The sequence below is a fragment of the Carcharodon carcharias genome, chromosome 20 (assembly GCF_017639515.1).
Source record: "Carcharodon carcharias isolate sCarCar2 chromosome 20, sCarCar2.pri, whole genome shotgun sequence".
Lineage (NCBI taxonomy): Eukaryota > Metazoa > Chordata > Chondrichthyes > Lamniformes > Lamnidae > Carcharodon > Carcharodon carcharias.
The window spans coordinates 85,978,680-85,998,502 of NC_054486.1; the positions used below are offsets into that span (position 1 = coordinate 85,978,680).

Here is a 19,823-nt window from a genome sequence, read left to right on the forward strand (position 1 = left end):
ATGTTCATTCTCATTCTTAATTGTGCAGTACATACAACTAGGGTTGCCAACCCTCCAGGATTGGCCTGGAGTCTCCAGGAATTGACAATCAATCTCCAGGCCACAGCTGTGTGCAAGCATGGAGAAAAACAATGGGGCATTAAAAATTATTGTTTATTTGTCATTTCCATTGAATATTTCTCTTTGCCAGAATAGAACTGTTGAAGATAGGGGGGTGGGAAAGGCTGTTTGGCTGATGGTCAAGCATCATCCAATTGTGTAATTAATCTCTTTCCATCTGGCGTGGGAAGGCATTACATCACCACAAGGATGGATGTTTTGATGACTAATGTCTGGAGCATTTGGGCAAGTCATATGATGAAACCTCCAGGAATATATTTAATCACAGTTGGCAAACCTAACTATTGCACTTCTTAAATGAAAAAAAAACGCCTTGAATCCTTCAACTCAAAAGCAAAAATCTTACAAACAACAATGGAAAGGAAAAGACCCTCTTGGTTCATCCAGCCTACTGCATAAATGATGTCTTGTGTATTATAATATATACACTCACCCAAACACCATGGCCTGAATTTTTCAGGGAGCGGGCGGTTGCAGAGCTGATCACCACCCGTGATCGGCTCCATGCCGCCATTTTATGTGGGCTGCCCAATTAAGGCCCGCCCAGCATAAGACACGAAATGAATGAAAAAATTTATTTAAATATGTCCGTTCATGTGACTGTGTCACATGAGATGGGACATGTTTTTATATTTATGAAAATTTTTTTATTTAATTAATAAAAGCTTTAGGAAACCTCATCCTGCACATGGTTGAGGTTTCCTAAAAAACGAGAAGGCTGCTTGGCCTTCTCGCCTGCCCACCAACCTTGGACGGGCAGCGTCAACAATTACCTTAATCAGTTCCTTAATGTCCTTAATAGGCCGTTTACATATCGGCGGACGCGCAGCTGACTCTGACGCGTGCCTGCTGAACGAAACAGCGTGATGACATTGGGACGCACGCCCCATGTCATCGCGCATCATTTTACGCATTGGCGTGTTGGGCCTGCCCCCACACGCTGACTGAAAAATCCTGCCCATGTGATCTCCTGGGAGATGCAAAAAGAGATTAAAAACCCAAGCCAATTAAGGAGAAAAAAACTGTGGGAAATCCCTCTCCGACCCCCATTAGACAACCAAAACTAGTCCAGTATCTTGGTACTAACTGAATCCAGAACAAATTTTTGCATTATGTATTTAATCACCCATGTATATAATCGCAAGTGATGTATTTTAACTTTTAAGTCCTTGTTATTTCAGCTACTCTTTCATTATGAATCTCTGACTTTTCAGAATAACGTCAATCTTGGTGCATAATATCGTGAGTTACTGCTTTCATTTTCTTTCTCAGATCAATTTTATGATTTGTCTTTTTTAGTACAAACTAACAAACTGCGGAAAATATACACTTAGCCTTTTAAATTGTGGTGTCCTTCATTATGAGTTTTGTTCATCCTCATTTTGGAGTTGAAAATGGCAGGAAACTAACAAATGATGTAAAGATCTGAATCATTGCTGTTATCAATAAGAAACAACTTCACTGATTAAACTATCTGTTTTCAATATCAGAAATTGTCCACCTACTGTCTTTCTTCAATATACAGTTGAATTCTATTGTCAGCCAGCTCAAAGACCTGAATCAACAGATGGGTTTAAAAACCAAAAGAAAAATCACTAAGTGTTGGTATCCTACCCTTCAGCAATCGTTTAGGTGATACAGACAGAAGGCAACAATGATTGCATAGGACCACAGTCAATCGCCCCAGGAAACAATTTCAGTATAAACTTAATTTTCAGAGTCCTCTGGATGTAACTAGAAATGAATGAGGAGAAAATAAGTGGTTGAGACCATAAAAGGACCACAAAAAAACTGTCTGTCCGCAAGCATTACCCAGACCTCCCTGTCGCTTGCAATTTCAACACTCCAACCTGCTCTCTTGCCCACATGTCTGTCCTTGGCTTGCTAAATTGTTCCAGTGAAGCTCAACACAAACTGGAGGAACAGCACCTCATCTTCCAACTAGGCACTTTACAGCCTTCTGGACTGAATATTGAGTTCAACAATTTTAGACCTTGAACTCTCTCCTCCATCCCCACCCCCTTTCCATTTCTTCCCCCTCCTTTTTGTTTTATCCAATAATATATATAGATTTTTCTTTTTCCACCTATTTCCATTATTTTAAATGTATTTCTACCCATTGTTTATCTATACCTTTTATGCCCTTTTAGTATTATTTCACCCCATCCCCACTAGGGCTATCTCTACCTTGCTTGTCCTGCTCTCTAGTCTTAATTAGCACATTCCTTTAGATAATATCACCACCTTCAACATCGCTTTGTTCTTTTGTCTGTGACATCTTTCCTTGATTCCCCAGATATTCACTGTATCTTTAGACTGACTTTGCGAAAACCTCATTTTTTAATATGTTGTTTCTTATGGTGCTTTAATTGTGATTTCTGATCTTATTTGTTTTCTTCTGCAAAAGATTCACAGCACGCAGAGCATGACACCTTGATGGTGTTCATCGACAACAAAATCTATATTCTAGTCTGTGTTGTCCTCTTAATCTTTCACAATCCTATTTCTGTCTCAGACCATTCATGTGTTTGAGGACTCGAAACGTCAACTCTTTTCTTCTCTGCCGATGCTGCCAGACCTGCTGAGATTTTCCAGGTAATTCTGTTTTTGTTTTCCATTCTTGTGTTTGTTTGTCATGGTAAAATGTTCTCCTTTTTGGTAGCTCAAGTGTCTTCTTCTAAAGCTTGCATAACACATTGGGTCTGGATTTCCACAGCAGGTTCTGCCATTCCATCCTCCGTAACTTGTTGCTATTGCTCCAGGGTTCCAGCTGTAGTATAAGGGGCTAATTCCAACTGTATAATATGGGAATCAGGTGCTCTTTACATCATTACATTTGAGCAGATGTAAAATGGGAGGTAGTACATCAAGTACTTTTACCATATGGATATAGAATTAAAATATTGAGAGGAGCTCATGAAATTCCAATAGTGGGACACTTAGGAATTAGGAAAACTCAGGTGAAAATACGAAATCATTTTTAAAAGCCAGGATTGCATAAAGATGCCATCAAATTCTGTGGATCATGTCATACATGTCAGGTAACAGGAAAACTTCAAGCAGTGACTAAACTTGCACCTTTATTTCTTATTCAAGCATTTGAGCAACCTTTTACCAGAGTCCTGATTGATTGTGTAGGGCCCCTTCCTAAGACTAAGTGTGGAAATCAGAACTTGCTGACAATTATGGATGTGTCTACAAGGTTTCCAGAAGTATGCCTTTATGAAATATTACAGCAAAGTGAATTGTAAAGGAGTTTTACAAGATATGGGTTGCCAAAATAAATACAGTCGGATCAGGGTTCAAATTTCATGTCACAACTGTTTAAGGAAGTAATGAACAGCCTAGGGATAAAGCTTACATCATTAGCTTATCATTCTGAATCACAAAGTGCTTTAGAGAGATTGCATCATTCTTTAAAAACCATGATGAGAGATTATAGTCAAGACTATCCACAGGATTGAGATCAGGGGATTCCATTCTTGTTATCTGCTATTAGGGATGCTCCTAATGAATCAACAGGATTTAACCCTTTTGGATTAATCATGATCATGAAGTAAGGGGACCACTTAAGTTGACTCAGGAGAAGCTAGTGGGTCAGAATTCGGAAAATAGTCTCCTGGATTATGTGACAAACTTCAGAGAAAGATTGAACAGAGCATGTGAGTTAGCTAAGGAATATTTAAAGGTATCACAGCAGGGGGTGAAGGTAAAAGCAGATAAGAGCCCATACTTTTGTTGCTGGGGAAAAAGTGTAAGTTTTGTTACCAGTGTTAGGTGAACCATTAAAGGCAAGGTTTGAAAAGAAACTGAGTGAAGTAAATAACTTAATAAATACTCCAGATAGAAGAAAGAAACATAGGGTGTGTCATGTAAATATGCTTATAAAGTACTTTGACAGCGAAGATAACCAAAAGGAAGTATTAGTGGTGGTAAATAAAGAGAAAAGGGTAGAAATGAAGGATTCTGAAATTGATTTCCTTCTAATCAAATTGGACAATAAAGGGGTACTTAAATTTTTAAATGTAATATTGAATTAACTTCCAGACAAATGTCAAAGTGATTTGGAAAAGCTATTGCAGTCACACAAAGCTATTTGTGGGAATAAGCTGAGGAATTTAGCTACACATGATGTAGCTTTGGGTGATTCAGTTTCAATAAGGCAACATCCTTGTAGATCAAATCCAGTGAAATAATCTCAAGTACAAAAAGAAATTGCACTCATGCTTCAGCATGACATTTAGTTGCAGTAACTGGAGTTCGCCTATTGTGATAGTACCGAAGCTGGATGGAACACAAAGACTCTTGTGTGGATCATTGAAAAGTAAATACAGTGACGAAAGCGGATTCATATTCTATTCCATGGGTGGAAGATTGTATTGAGAATGCAGGACAATTAGAGCTTATCACAAAGATTGATTTGATATTGACAATCACCTTTATCGGAGAGAGCAAAAGAGGTGTCGGCTTTTGTGATGCCAGATAGACTATATCAATTTAAAGTCATTTGGTATGAAGAATGCACCAGCAACATGTCAAAGACTGACAAGCAAAGTAATTGCAGGGCTGAGCAATTGTGCTGTTTATATTGGTGACTTGGTCAAATGTGGGAGGAGCATTTACAACATCTGAAAGAACTGTTTGATCGACGGCAAGAAGCTAATTTGGTGGTGAACTTGGCTAAGAGTGAATTTACAAAAGCACAATTTATATATTTAGGCCATACCATTGGACATAGTCAGGTGGCTCCAGGAGATGTGAAAGTAAAAGCCATCATGAATTTCCCTGTGCCTACAACAATACAGAAAGTTTTGAGATTTATAGGCATGGGTGGATTTTACTGGAAGCTTGTACCAAATTTTAGCAGTGTGGCTGCTCCATTGACTGAACTGCTAAAAAAGAACCAGAAGTTTCAATGGACACATGAGTGTCAGAAGGCATTTGACAGTTTAAAAACTGTGTTGACTACATCAGTTTTGGCAGTACCAAATTTTCCCAAGCAGTTTAAGTTGGTGGTGGGTGCAAGTGATTTGGGCATTGGTGCTATGCTGTTGCAAGATGATGAAACTAGAATTGAGAAGCTGATAGGATATTTTTCATGGCAGCTGAATGTACAGCAGAGAAGATACTCAACCATTGAAGAAGACACCCTAGGCCTGGTGTTAACGTTGCAGTGTTTCGGGGTTTATGTTGCAAGTGATTTGTCAGAAACAATTGTTTATACAGGCCACAACCCTTTAACATTTCTGAGCAAATTTCGAGACCGAAGATCAAGACTGTTCAGATGAGTTTATTACTGCAACCGTTTAATTTACAGATTATACACGTAATCTGTAATGGACAAGAAAATTTAATTGCAGGTGCATTGTCGAGACTTTAAAGGTCAAGGGAAATTGGACATTTAAGACATTGACAATGGACTGAAATGACCTCTGGCAATACAAAGGATGTGTATAGATTGTTATGTTAATGCATGTACCTGGTAATGTAATAGTTTTTGTATATAGATAAGTATAGTATGTAATATAAGATGGATTGAGAAAATAAAGCTGTCTTTTAACATAATAATGGTTCATTTTTCCATAAGGATGGGGTGTCACAAAACTATCATATTTTTCATAATATTATTGTGGGATATTGTAAAGTAGGCTTATGTTTGTGTTTGTGTGGGTGGGTCTGTTTGTGTGGCTGATTTAATTAAATTAGAGACGGCAGATAGGGTGTGAATGAAATTTGCATTTTAAGATAAGTGGAGAGGTGCTTGGTTTTGAAAGAGACATGGCAGAATGTTTACAACTAACAACATAAAAAAGGTAGGTTATTATATTGATTTTTCCCAAAAGTACTGCCCATGATAACGTAAAATATTTTTATATTATGGGTAAACTAAATCCCAAAACCATGTGGGAATAATCGGATTTACAGATTAAAGAAGAAGAAATATATTTGAAGAAGGATTTGTGTGATGTGGCCATGTAATATCTGAAGGGTACACTGTGTGAAACAGACTTGGGGAAAAGCCTGCAGCCATTTTGCAGAAGTCTGCTGTTCCAGTAACCAAAGTTGTGTTAAAAGCCTTTGGAAATCTACTGCTGGGTGGGTGCTTGTGGTAACCTTGCTGGGTTGTTGCTATTAATTTAAAATCTATTTTGGACTGTTGCCTAAAGTGGGTATGTAGTTAGGAGTCTGGTTAACTAGGAATTTTGGGAACTGTTACAAAATATAGTAACCGTGTAATTGTAATCTTTTGTACGTTTTATTCTTTTCTTTTGTGCATAAAGATTTTAATTTAATTTTTAAAATCTCTAAAGGTTTTAGTGGACTCATTACTTTTAAAATCAGTGCACAAATCTTCTCGTAATAAATACAAATTGCAAAACTGTTATGATAGCGTGGCCAAGCTTCCCTTGTGGATTTGGTAAGCCTGGCGAATACCACCTGCCGTATCATAATACTTAATAAAGCTCCTGTTTTATAGACCTCTGCAGGTTCAGTAAATGTTCTGCATTAGACTGACAATACCAAGAGTATTATATGGTGGCAGTGAGTGAAAGAACAGTTGTAGAAATATCTCTACCACTACCGGAAAGCTTCAAGAAACTCACAGGGCCCAACCAAGCAGAAACACAGCTGAACTGGTATCAGTGATTTGGTAGATATTGAACTACATTAGGCTTCACTATGAAGGCACGCAGTGAGCAGGTTAGAACACTATTATATGCGATGGGTGACTGTGCAGATGATATCCTCATCAGGCACAGAATCGCTGAGAAAAAAAAGCCATGTACAAGAGAGTAATCAAAGCAATTGATACATGTTTTAGTCAGAGAAAGAATTGTTGAGCAGGTTAAATTTAACAAATGTACTCACTGATATGGGGAAAGTATTGATGCATTTATAAATGACCTGTATAGACTTGCAGAGAACTGTAGGTATGGCGCCTTAAAAGATGACCTGATCATAGAACTGTTGGTTGACAGATGATCTAACCTTAGCAAAGGCATTCCAACTGAGCAAATGAGCTGAGGTCAGAAGCAAAATCAATCTGTGTTTCAAGTGAGAGGGGGAGTCCTATCTCAGAAGCAGCTGACTCAGTAGAGTATGCCAAATTCAAAAGCAGAGAAGCTATCATTAAAAAAAAGGATAGACAGGAAGAGATTCCAACATCCCTTGCTAACCAATTGGTATTGCAGGGAAAACGCAGGCATGAAAACTGCTCTGCCAATAATGCCAAACACTGTTTATGCAGAAAGATGGGTCACTTCCAGGTTATGTACCGTAGCAAGAAGCCTGTACAAAATACATACAAAGGGAAGCCTTTGAAAGGTGCCAAGATCTATGAAATAGATGATATCCATGATTTTGAGGTTCTTTACCTTGGGAGATCTAGGAAGCTCCTGGAATGCTGATATCCTAGTAGAGGAAAACAAGAAATGCTTTAAGTCAGACACAGGTACAGCTGATGCTGAACCGTGGTTGGAGAGAAGCTCTCTTCAGCCATCAAGCAAAAACCATATGGGCCAGGAGGCATAGAACTCAAGGTTAAAGGAGAACTAAACATAACTCTCCAATATCAAGAGAAAGAAATCACAGAAACATTGTATGTGATTGCGAACCAGAGTTGCTCACTTTTGAGCAGGAAGAGCTGTACTGACTTACATATGATTTGCAGAGTACAGGAACTGAAAAGCCAAGAAGATCAGCCCAAAAATCTCAGGGCAGATTTCCCACAGTTGTTCACAGGACGAGGAAAGCTGAAGCCAGCTTACCACCTCACTGTAAGCCCTGAAACGAAGCCAGTGTGCCTGTAGACACCCAGAATAATTCCTCATCCACTCTTGCCAAAAGCAAAGAGGGAAATTGACACTATGTTGGAAGTGGTGGCTATTTCACCTGTGACAGATCCAACAAGCCAGTGCTTGGGAATGGCCCCAGTGCCAAAATCCAACGGATCTATCAGAATTTGCATATATCTTACACAGCTGAACAAAGCAGTTGATCGCAAAGTTCATTCTATATCGTTTGTAGACGAGAGATTAGCTAAATTGGGAAAGAGTTCAATCTTCATGAAGCTAGATGCAAATTATGTATATTTTTGCAACCACATCTTGATGATGAGTCTAAGTTACTCACAAGCTTCATAACTTTTGATGTTTTGCTTTAACAGATTATCCTTTGGCATCACATCAGTGCCAGAAATCTTCCAAAGGACAATGTCAAGTATCCTAGGAGGACTGGATGGAGCCGTATGTCACATCTGGATCCATGGATCCAGAACATGACACCAGAGTGTGAGCTGTGCTGCGACATCTAGATGAAGCAGGATTTACACTCAACAACAAACTTGAGTGTAAAGTTCCTTGGGCATATTGTGGATACATCCAGTGCCAGAGTTGACCCACAGAAGACAAGAACATTTAAGTTAGAGTTTCCAGCTCCTTAGAATGTGACCGAGTTTCAGGGATTCATGGATATGGTGAACCAAGTCAGAAAGTTCCTGCCCAACCTACTGTTGTTAATGAGCCACTACGTCAGCTGTTGTGACTGGACAATATCTGGTCCTGGGAGGAGCACAACAGAGGTCTTTTGAGAAAATCAAGGAAGGTACTGATATCACCTGATATTTTAACTCACTATGACCCAGAGCTACCCACTATCCTTGCTACAGATGCATCTTCCACGGACTGTAATCTTTCACATACAGATGGATGGAAAGGGAAGGCCACTTACTATGCACCCTGTTCACTGACAGAGACTGAACAGAGATATGCAGTAATAAAGAAGAAAGTATTAGCTACTACATCAGCTTGCAAGAAGTTCACAGGTTATGTTCCTGGTTCCCACTTCAAGATAGAGACAAACCACAAGCTCTGAGTGACACTCAAATTCTAATGAGTTAGCAAAAATGCCTCCACGAGTACAATGATTCAGACCGAGGCTGATGAAGTTTGATGCAAAAGCAGAGTATGTTCCGGGAAAACAACAGAATACAGCGAGTGCTTTGTCCGGCATCCCAGGGGCAGGGCCCGAACAAGGTGTTGTAGCCGTTGCGGAAGAGGCAGAAACCTTTACATCAACAACCACAACTCTACCAGTGACAATTCAGTGGCGGAATGAAATCAGAGAGGCACACAAATCTGATGAATAATGTGCTCAGGATGGCCAATATACATGCCACACAATCCCATTCTCAGAGAGTACTCTGAACAGAGAGCACCCCTCAGTGTAGTTGATGATTTACTCATCTATGACAAGAGATTGGTCATTCCGAGAGTTCTGAGACTCGGCGTACTACAGCAATTGCACCAAGGACCTGTGGGCATCACAAAATATCGAGCGGAGCAAGATGTTCTGTTCAGTGACCAGGTCTCTCAAAGTCACTGGAAGAGATGATATCAGGCTGTGTTACTTGCACAATTGATGTCACCTTCTTTCCTATCAAGACCATGGGAATGTCTTGGGATGGACTTCTTTGATCACAGAGGTAGGGTGGTCTTGATCGTGGTAGACTACTACTCCTGATGGATAGAAGTCAAGCAATTAAAGGGTCACAATTTTGAAGCAGTAACTACATTGCTGAAGGAGATATTTGCAAGACTTGTAGTTTGAGACAATGGGCCCCAGTTTGCCAATTAATAGTTTGAAAAGTTCACGGCATCTAATGGATTTGTTCATACTACCAGCTCACCAAGAGGAAGGAAGGGAGCCTAAGAGAAGAAACATAAACAAATATACCTGGAAAAACTCAGCAGGTCTAGCAGCATCTGCGGAGAGGAACACAGTTAACGTTTTGAGTCCGTATGACTCTTCAACAAAACTAAGTAAAAATAGAAGAGAGGTGAAATATAACAGAACTAAGTAAAAATAGAAGGGTCATTCGGACTCGAAACGTTAACTGTGTTCCTCTCCGCAGATGCTGCCAGACCTGCTGAGTTTTTCCAGGTATTTTTGTTTTTGTTTTGGATTTCCAGCATCCGTAGTTTTTTGCTTTTATCTAAGAGAAGAAAACAAGGTTAAGAATTGCAATACACCGGAGTTTAATGTCGGAGTTTGTTTGATCTTTGCACTATAGGAATGGAAATCAAAGACTTGGGGGGAGGTGTAGTATAAGTGGTCAATTCTAGCTGCGTAATATACTAATTAGATACTGTGTACATCATCACAGGAAGTGTTGCAATAGCACCAGGTTTGCTCTCTGTCATGCAGCCTTTTGTAAGATGTAGCCAACACAGTAAGATTTGTCTCAATCAAGCTCCTGTTTTATAGACCTCTGCAGGTTCACTAAATATTCTGTGGTAGCCTAACAATACCAAGAATATTCCATTCAAGGGATGAGTGATAGAACGTCCATGGAAATTAACACCCAATGTGTTTATCCTTCAGTTTCTCACTCTTTTCAACAAATTATCTCTTGGCCTTTTCCCTCCTACAAATGGAAATGGGTTTTCTGTTTCTGTGATAGTGGTACAGATGGAAGAGGGATGCTGGAAAATTAGAAGGAAAAACACTTTCACTGGATCTCGGCCTATCATGCACATTACACATTTGGATAGATCTTGCTCATGTGGAGCTGTTAGTTAAAAACCTTCCCACACCTTATACCTCAAAAAATGCTTGTGCCTCAACTTTTTGGAAGTGGAGTTGTTAATGGTATGCTGAATGCAATGGGCCAGTGGGACCTTAGTGAATGAGTAGACCAACAGTGTATCTCCTTAACTAATGAGGTTAGAGGACTAAGAAAGAAAATGAGGAATGGCAGAGGAGAAGGCTAACTTAGAGTCAAATCAGGTACAGAAAGAGAAACAAGAAACGAAAGGAAGATTTGATTCAGAGCGCATGAGAAAAGTAAGAAAAAAATTGACATTTTTAAAATCATCAAGAACAATTTTCTTCATGAATAGTTTGAATTGTTACTTTCTGGGCTAGAGAGATTCATCGGCATTACCTTAGCAATTACCATGTTATTAAACGGGTGCTTATATCTTAGTCACTAGCCCTAATTTCGAGGCAAGCTTCAAGGGCAATTAATGTATAAATCGAGCAAACTCTATAGAGACGTGTTTTGTGGGGAGCAAACAGCAGGCTAGTGTAAGCTGACCGGCAACACAAAGCATCTCTCTTAATCCCCTGAATTTGCTGGCTAATTTGTACATTAAAATCAGTGTGCATTGTTAACAATGGGCTGGATTTTATGCTGCCCCTCCAGCGCGTCTGAAGGTGGGGGTGTCATGTAAAATTCAGTGGGTGGCCTTACTGCCTGCCTACCTGCCTGACCCTGACCTGTCTGAAATTTTACAGACCTGGTCCTGTCACTGCCAGTATTGTATTGGTGGCAGGGGAAGGCCCAGGCCATGCAGGAAGCCAGGTAACTTTAGCTGCTTGGATTGGTGTGGGGAAAGGTGGGGGAGGGAACCTCCTATGGGGGCCCTCTGAGCCCATTAAAGGACCCCCAAAACCCTCCCCACTGGCCTATTTTACTTGGCCACCTGACACCCTCAGCATCCTCAATGAGACCCCTGGCCCTGGACTTACAAGGGCTCATCAGCATTCGGGACTGCCTGTAGTCCCAGCAGGAGCTACCGCTCCCAGTAGCACTGCTGGGGCTACAGAACTGCCAACTAACCTAATGGCCCAGCAAGTCTGTAAGGTGAGAAAGGGGCAGAAGCTCGCCTTCGAGCAATGAACATGACTCCTAACATTGAATTACTACGGGGCAGCTGCTGGGATCCTGACAAGCTCCTCCCAACATTTTAACCGGGGGTGGGGGTTGGGGTGGGGTGTGGTGCCAGGGATCACAGCGCCCCTAAGATTTGGCTCAATGTTAACTTTACGGCAACATTTGGAGCAGGATCTTTGGGTTGTCGGGCGGGTGTGGTGGGCGGGCCTGGGAGCGGCCAGGAAACGGTCCACTGCTCGCGATCGGCCCCAGAACACCATTTCACACTGGCGGGCCAATTAAGGCCCACCCAGCGTAAAACGTAGCTCTGCATTGGCCGGGAAGGGGAGGGTGGGGACAGGGGCCAATTGCGATCCGGCAGCCGGTTTAGCGTTCCGAGTGGAGTCGAGCGCGGTTGGACACGGCAGCCGGGAGGGCAGGCTGGGTAGGCACTTGGCCCTCCCTCCCCGACTTTTCCAATGAGTGCCTCGCCATCCTCTTAGAGGAGGTGGCTGCCAGGATGGACACCATTGTCCACAGAGATGGGAGGAGGGGGCCCACCTCACCAAGAGAGCACGGGAGTAAGTAGCAGCAATGGTGAGCAACCATGATGTGGTGTGGTGCACATGGGTGCAGTGCCGGAAGTGCTTCAATGACCTGCGCTCAGGGAGGGTGAGTACCATGTTGGCTTGGGTCAGTGTGCAGATGTGTTAAGGTGTGGCCATCCCCCCGTAGACCTCAGGGGGGCTAGAGTCTGAGTTCCAACTGTCATTGATGCCGGAGCTGGTCAAGGTGATGAGCCTTGGATGCTTGGACTGGTTACCTTGCAGCTCGAGGGCCACTACTCGGATGTGCTCTGGGAGGTGTTCCTCAGCTGGGGTTGGCCAGGCTGCAATGGCGATACAGGTAGAGAGGGGACTAATCAATGCTCCTCTGTTCTTCCAGGAGAAGACAAGCCATAACCAGGCAGAGAGGGCACATACAGGTGGAGGGCAGCCCAACCTACTGCGCCTCAGCAGGTTTGAGCAAGAGGCCCTGGAGCTCAAGAGCTCCACATGCAACTGGGCGTGGAGAGGTAGAGGTGCCAGATGAAGATAAGAGTTCAGTGCACAGATGTGAGAGTTTCGGATTGTGCAACCATTCCAGTGTAGTCACGTCACTGATGTGAGCCTCAAACCTGGAGTGTCCATGGATCATTGAAAGACGATGGCACCATAATGCAGATCTCCATTGTCTCACCAGGGTACCTGGCATGCACAGTGACAGTATCATGACTTGAACTAATGACATGTCCTTGTTCTCCCTTTTAGGTTTGCCAGCACACACTCTCTCTGACACCGGATGACCCACTGAGCTTCTGTTGCACCTGCATCACACCTGCGTCCTGAAGCAGGCACCAGTGCAGATACCAGCATTATTTTGGCGGCTATGTCTCAGTGCACATTGGTTAAGGCAGTTCACACTCGCTTGAGGTGCAGGCGGAGGCAGAGAGTGCCCTGGGCGCCAGCAGTCGGAGGGCTGCTGGGGACCAGGACAATGCTCAGTCGAAGGCTGATGATCAGCTTCTGGAATCGTCCATTAGGTAGATGCTGGATGTCCAGCGAGATGTCCGGTAGGATCTGGTGGAGATCCATGAGGGTGTGCACGCCATGGTCTCCATGATGGAGGAGTCCATGTGGAGTGTGAGCACTGCGTTGACCCTCTTGGCCGAGAGCACTGCCTCCTCCACTGAGAGAGTGGCGACCTGCAAGCCCTCACACAGGCACTGAACTCAGGTGATCAGTGCCAGTATGGGAGATGGGTGAGGCACCCAGTATCCCAGCTGGGTGCCCACTAATCAATGGCGAGCAGGGAGGTCCAGAGCAACCTCACGTTTGTGTACGAGCTGCTTGTCGTCTTTGCAGGCTCCTTTCAGGGCCCTCGGGATGACGGCAACAGCTCTGCCAGTGACCGTCGCATCTGATGAGGCTGCGATGACTGGGGAGATGCCAGCTGTGTCACTGGCTGCTCCCTTCCAGGCGGAGCCAGCACAGGCTCCATTGGCTAGAGGACAACCGCCAAGGTCATCAAGGCCAACAAGACAGCAGAGTCAGCAGCTGCCTGCAATGCTGGTGTCAGCGAGGGGAGGGGCACCTAGACGTAGTAATCACAAGCATAAATTAAAGGCACCATGAGCACAAGAGGGACAAGTCATGGGTGAACTTATGCTCATTTATATTTATTTTATCTACACTGGTCTGGGAATGAAGACCAGAGACGTTTATGTAAATAGTTTGGAATTGTCAAAATGAGAGAAATTTTGTTTTTGCCATTATGGCCTGAATATGCTTCACCTTTTTGTTTTATTGGTGCAGGGTTCAATGAAGAGTTCAGGAAGACATGCCAGGAGCAGCACCAGGCATACCTAAAAATGAGGTGTCAACTTGATGAAGCTATAACACAGGACTACCTGTGTGTAAAACAGCATAAGCAGCAAGTGATAGACAGGGCTGAGCAATCCTACAACCAACGGAACAGATCAAAGCTCTGCAGTCCTGCCACATTCAGTCATGAATGGTGGTGGACAATTAAAAAACACTGCAGGAGGAGGCTCCACAAATATCCCCATCATCAATGATGGAGGAGCCCAGCACATCAGTGCAAAAAATAAGGCTGAAGTATTTGCAACAATCTTCAGCCAGAAACACCAAGTGGATGATCAAATTCGGCCTCCTCTGGAGGTCCCCAGCATCACAGATGCCAGTCTTCAGCCAATTCGATTCACTCCACGTGATATCAAGAAACGGCTGAAGGCACTGGATACTGTAAAGGCTATGGGCCCTGACAATATTCCAGCAATAGTGCTGAAGACTTGTGCTCCAGAACTTGCTGCACCCCTAGCCAAGCTGTTCCAGTACAGCTACAACATTGGCATCTACCCAGCTGTTTAGAAAGTTGCCCAGGTATGTGCTGTACACAAAAAGCAGGACAAATCCAACCCAGCCAATTACTGCCCCATCAGTCTACTCTCAATCATCAGTAAAGTAATAGAAGGGGTAATCAACAGTGCTATCAAGTGGCACTTGCTTAGCAATAACCTGATCACTGATGCCCAGTGTGGGCTCCACCAGGGCCACTCAGCTCCTGACCTCGTTATAGCCTTGGTTCAAATATGGACAAAAGAGATTAACTCCCAAGGTGAGGTGAGAGTGACTGCCCTTGACATCAAGGCAGCATTTGACCGAGTATGGCATCAAAAAGCCCTAGCAAAACTAGAATCAATCGGAATTGGGGGGAAACTCTCTGCTGGTTAGCACAAAGGAAGATAGTTGTGGTTGTCGGAGGTCAGTCATCCCAGCTCCAGCACATCACTGCAGGAGTTACTCAGGGTAGTGTCCTCAGCCCAACCATCTTCAGCTGCTTCATAAATGATCTTCCTTCCATCATAAGGTCAGAAGTGGGAATGTTCGCTGCTGATTGCACAATGTTCAGCACCATTCACAACTCCTCAAATACCGAGGCAGTCCATGTCCAAATGCAGCAACACCTGGACAATATCCAGGCTTGGGCTGTCAAGTGGCAAGTAACATTCGTGCCACACAAGTGTCAGGCAGTCACCATCTCCAACAAGAGAGATTCCAACCATCCGCCCTTGATGTTCAATTCTATCACTGAATCCCCCACTATCAACATCCTGGGAGTTACCATTGGCCAGAAACTGAACTGGACTAGCCATATAAATACTGTGGCTACAAGAGCAGGTCAGAGGATGGGAATCGTGCGATGAGTAACTCACCTCCTGACTCCCCAGAACCTGTCCACTGTCTACAAGGCACAAGTCAGGAGTGTGATGGAATACTCCCAACTTGCCTGGATGAGTGCGGCTCCACAACACTCAAGAAGCTTGACACCATCCAGGACAAAGCAGCTCACTTGATTGGCACCACATCCACAAACATTCACTCCATCCGCCACCAATGTACAGTAACAGCAGTGTGTACCCTCTACAAAATGCACTGCAGGAATTCACCAAGCTCCTTCGACAGCACCTTCCAAACCCATGACCACTACCATCTAGAAGGACAAGGGCAGCAGATACATGGAAACACCACCACCTGGAAGTTCCCCTCCAAGCCACTCACCATACTGACTTGGAAATGTAATGCCGTTCCTTCACTGTTGTTAGGTCAAAATCCTGGAACTCCCTCCCTAACAGCACTGTGGGTGTATCTACACCACATGGACTGCAGCGGTTTAAGAAAGCAACTCACCACCACCTTCTCAAGGGCAACCAGGGATGGGCAATGAATACTGGCCCACATTCCAAGAATGAATATAAAAAGGAGTATGTAATGCTGGATGTAAGTGCCTCTGAACTTTATTGCACAGGCACTGAGTGGACATTGTTTTCAAATGAAAGGGTCCATTCAGACATCCGGGATGGAGGTGGTAGCCCTGGCATGTGACTGAAGCTGATCTTTGGTAGCCTAGCTGAAGAAGCATCGGACCAAGGCTGGCCCTGGTGTCCCTGCCTCCCTGGAGGTTACTGAGATCTGGGTCCATGCCTTCAACGTGCTCCTCACTATGTTCCTCTTCTGACTCACTATTGAACTCATCATCTGTGACCCTGTGGGGCTGCGTCAAGATCCTGTTCCTCCTGTGAGTCTCCCCTTGCCAGTGCCAGATTGCGGAGAGTGCAGCATGTAATGACGATCAGTGATACCCACTCTGGTGGGTATTGTAGTACTTCCCCTGAACGACCCTGGCTTCAGAAGTGCATCTTGAGAAGACCTATGATTTTCTCTACCACCGCCCTTGTGGAGGCATGACTCATATTGTAACGCTGCTCTGCCTCTATTCTTGGGTGACTGAGAGACGTCATGAGCCCTTGTCACCCAGCAGCCATCCATCCAGTCGGGCTGGAGCACTGAAGAGCCTCGCCACCTGGGAGTGTCTGAGCACGTACGTGTCATGGGAGCTGCCTGGGTACCTTGCACAGACTTGCACAATCTGCATCTTAACTGCACGTTCATGGAGTGGAATCCCTTCCTGTTGACGAAGGCCCCCAACTGACCCACTGGTGCCTTGATGGCCACATGTGTGCAGTCGATGGCACCCTAGACGCAGGGGAATCCAGCATTCACTGCAAAGCCTCTGGCTCACTCAGCCTGGCTGGCCTCGTCTGTACAAAGCTTCTATCACCAGCTTGATGCAACTATGGACAGTTGACTAGGAGACTCTACACGGATCCCCCACTGGCCCCTGGAAAGAGTCGGAGGCATAGAAGTTGAGGGCCGATGGGACCTTCAGTGCTACTAGCGTGGGGTGTCCACCCACACAGTTGGAGCTGATCATAGGCTGAATCAATTGACCGTGAGGCCATGGTCTCCCTTGAGAGGCGGAGCTTCCTTCGGCATTGCACCTCAGACATGCTGAGGTAGCTACATCGCTGCCTGTAAACCCTGGCAGCAGGATAGTGGCATCTTCTGTGGCCCCTTCCGCCTTGGACTGCCTGCATTCCCTGCGCCCATTGAGCCTGCGCCTCTCCTCCCACAGGTCCCTCCCCTGCAAGCTGCATTAGGACATCTGGCCTCCTTTCCCTCTGCCCTCTCTTCTTCCCCAGAGGAGGTGCCACCAGCAGAGACCATAATCCCCATTACCAGGGCAACAGAAGGCTGTCTAAAACCTGGAAGGGTCCACATGGTCTGAATCCTCCGAGGGCCTTGCAGATACCAAGGAGTCCTGAAATGAGGCCTGGAGATGCTAACAATGAAGCCCCGAACAGTGATGAAGCTGCCAAGTACCAACAAGTCACCAGCAGCAAACTATCTACTAAAATCCTCACTACTCACACTGGCAATGCCGCTGACCCTTCTTATCCCACCCTTGGGTGAGGCTTTTGAAAATGTCAGCTGGCAGCCTGCCCGTTTTCCCCGTGCGACGATTGTGGAATCGCACACGCAATGGAAAATCGCTGTCAATTGGATTGTTAATGGCCTTAAGTGGCCTGTTAACTAATGGTGGGCACGGGTCTGGCACCCGCCAACCAAAATAGCATGCGAGTGCGCGATGATGTCGGGACACCCGCCTGACATCATCATGTTCTATTTTACACCCGATCAGATCGGGTGCCCGCCCACCCACAGGGTATAAAATCCAGCCCTTGGACTATCATCTATGATCTACAGCACCCTTGACCAAAACAGGCAAGTGCCTCTTTCGCTATGCAAATCAATGCGGATGATATTGAAATTAAAGTAGGCACAATTTTCCAATAAGGTAGTCCAGGCCTGCCATATTTTGGGCTGAGGAAGCCACTGTTTAAAGAGGCAATACCATTTTTCTGAAAACAACTTGAAGCTTGTGACAACTGAATAATAGTTCAATGTTTAGGTAGTGTCTTTATTTTGGGAGGTTTTAGTCCCAGATTTTTGCCAGCAAACATTCTTCACTGTCGCAATCAAAATTCTGAATATTCTAAGGAGGAAACTCTATCTTTTATATTTTTAATATTACTGAGAGGAAGTGGAAGGAGGAGGGAAGAAGAGGTGCACAGTTGGTTCAATTGTATCAGAAATGCTTTACCCACAGCCAACCTTCAAGTAACCATAAAATATAAGCATAAGATATTTACTTTTATCTCAGTTTTCTTCTAGTTTAACACATTTCCTTCAAACTTTACATTTTATATGAAAACTCGCAGATTATACTGACATCCACTGAAGTGACATCTTTGAGGCTTCAGAATACCTGGTTACTGCCGCAATTTTGTTCAAATCATCACTTGGAAACATCACTCCCACAGGCAGCTATAATACTCCACAGCAACATCAGAAAGCTGAAGTTGAATTCCTACTCCAGAGCTCATCAGATCAGCCTGACCATCTTTGGAACTTTCTAAGAATCAGACTTACACAGACTAACTTTGTGTTTAAAGCTGTGATCTGGCATTTAAGAGGAAGTTTCATTAAACTGCTACATTGCCACTGAACTTCATTATCTCACAAGGTTAGAATGGACGTCGATGAAATACTGATTTAATGTGAGATCAAAATGGAAGTCTATCGTTGCATCTCTTAAAGTTCCAAAATTCTGAACTGGGTGATGGACAAGCTGTGCTCAAAGTCATGTTACAGAGCCAGAAAGAATGATCACAGTGTCAATGTTACACTTTTGGGTCTTTTGCACCATTTTTTGCAGTTTATTTTGGCTCATTTCTTACCCTCTCATGGTGAATGACAACCCCCCCAAAGACAATCTGGCTTTTCCTTGAAATCTAGGCAACCTTTCAATAACATGCCCCTACAAAAACAAACACTGCTTGATAATAGTTATCAGGCACTCAATCATCTTGTAAAATCTTACTTCAGTTTTCAAAGATGGTAAAGCATCACAAGAAATCTCATTTTAAGTTTCAAACATTATAAAAAATTAGTAAACTAGCAATGAATAAAAATAATCTACCCGAGCATTTGGCCCAGTAAATCAGTGGTGGGGTGGGGGGGGGGGGGGTGGGGGAGGTGCAGGGAAAGAGCTGGAATGTGCACGTCTGTAGCCTCCACCGCAGAGATCAATAATTTTAACATAATAATCCCATTGCCGCATTAACCTGAATCTTAACTAGGCCAGCCACATCAGTGCTATGGCTATAAGAGCAGAGTGAGTGCTCTGTGATGGGTGGGTCACCTCTCCACAACCCACAAAGCTTGTATCAGCATTGTGATGGGATATTCAAATCTCAGCTGGCTAGGTGCAGCTGCAAAAACATTCATATATCTAGCTGTTATCCATGACAAAGCAGTCTGCTACATCAGTGCCCCACCACTTCTTCCATCAAGGACAGAGCAGCAACAGGGGAACATCATTAGACTATTTTCTAAATGGGGAGAGAATTCAGAAATCTGGAGTGCAAAGGGACTTGGGAGTCCTAGTCCAGGATTCTCTTAAGGTGAACTTGCAGGTTGAGTTGGTAGTTAGGAAGGCAAATGCAATGTTAGCATCTATTTTGAGGACTAGAATATAAAAGCAGGGATGTGCTGCTGAGGCTTTATAAGGCTCTGGCCAGACC

At 44.0% G+C, this 19,823-nt stretch overlaps 1 protein-coding gene across 1 annotated transcript in view; it reads right to left on the reverse strand.

Moving 5' to 3' along the window:
- Window positions 1-1,785: 1,785 nt before the first annotated feature.
- kcnh5b (potassium voltage-gated channel, subfamily H (eag-related), member 5b) overlaps window positions 1,786-19,823 on the reverse strand; it is a 352,424-nt gene continuing 334,386 nt past the window's right edge. Inside the window, exon 11 of the mRNA XM_041214640.1 lies at window positions 1,786-1,854. Coding sequence (XP_041070574.1) covers window positions 1,828-1,854 — 27 coding nt within the window. The 3' untranslated portion in view covers window positions 1,786-1,827. The remainder of the gene's footprint in view (window positions 1,855-19,823) is intronic.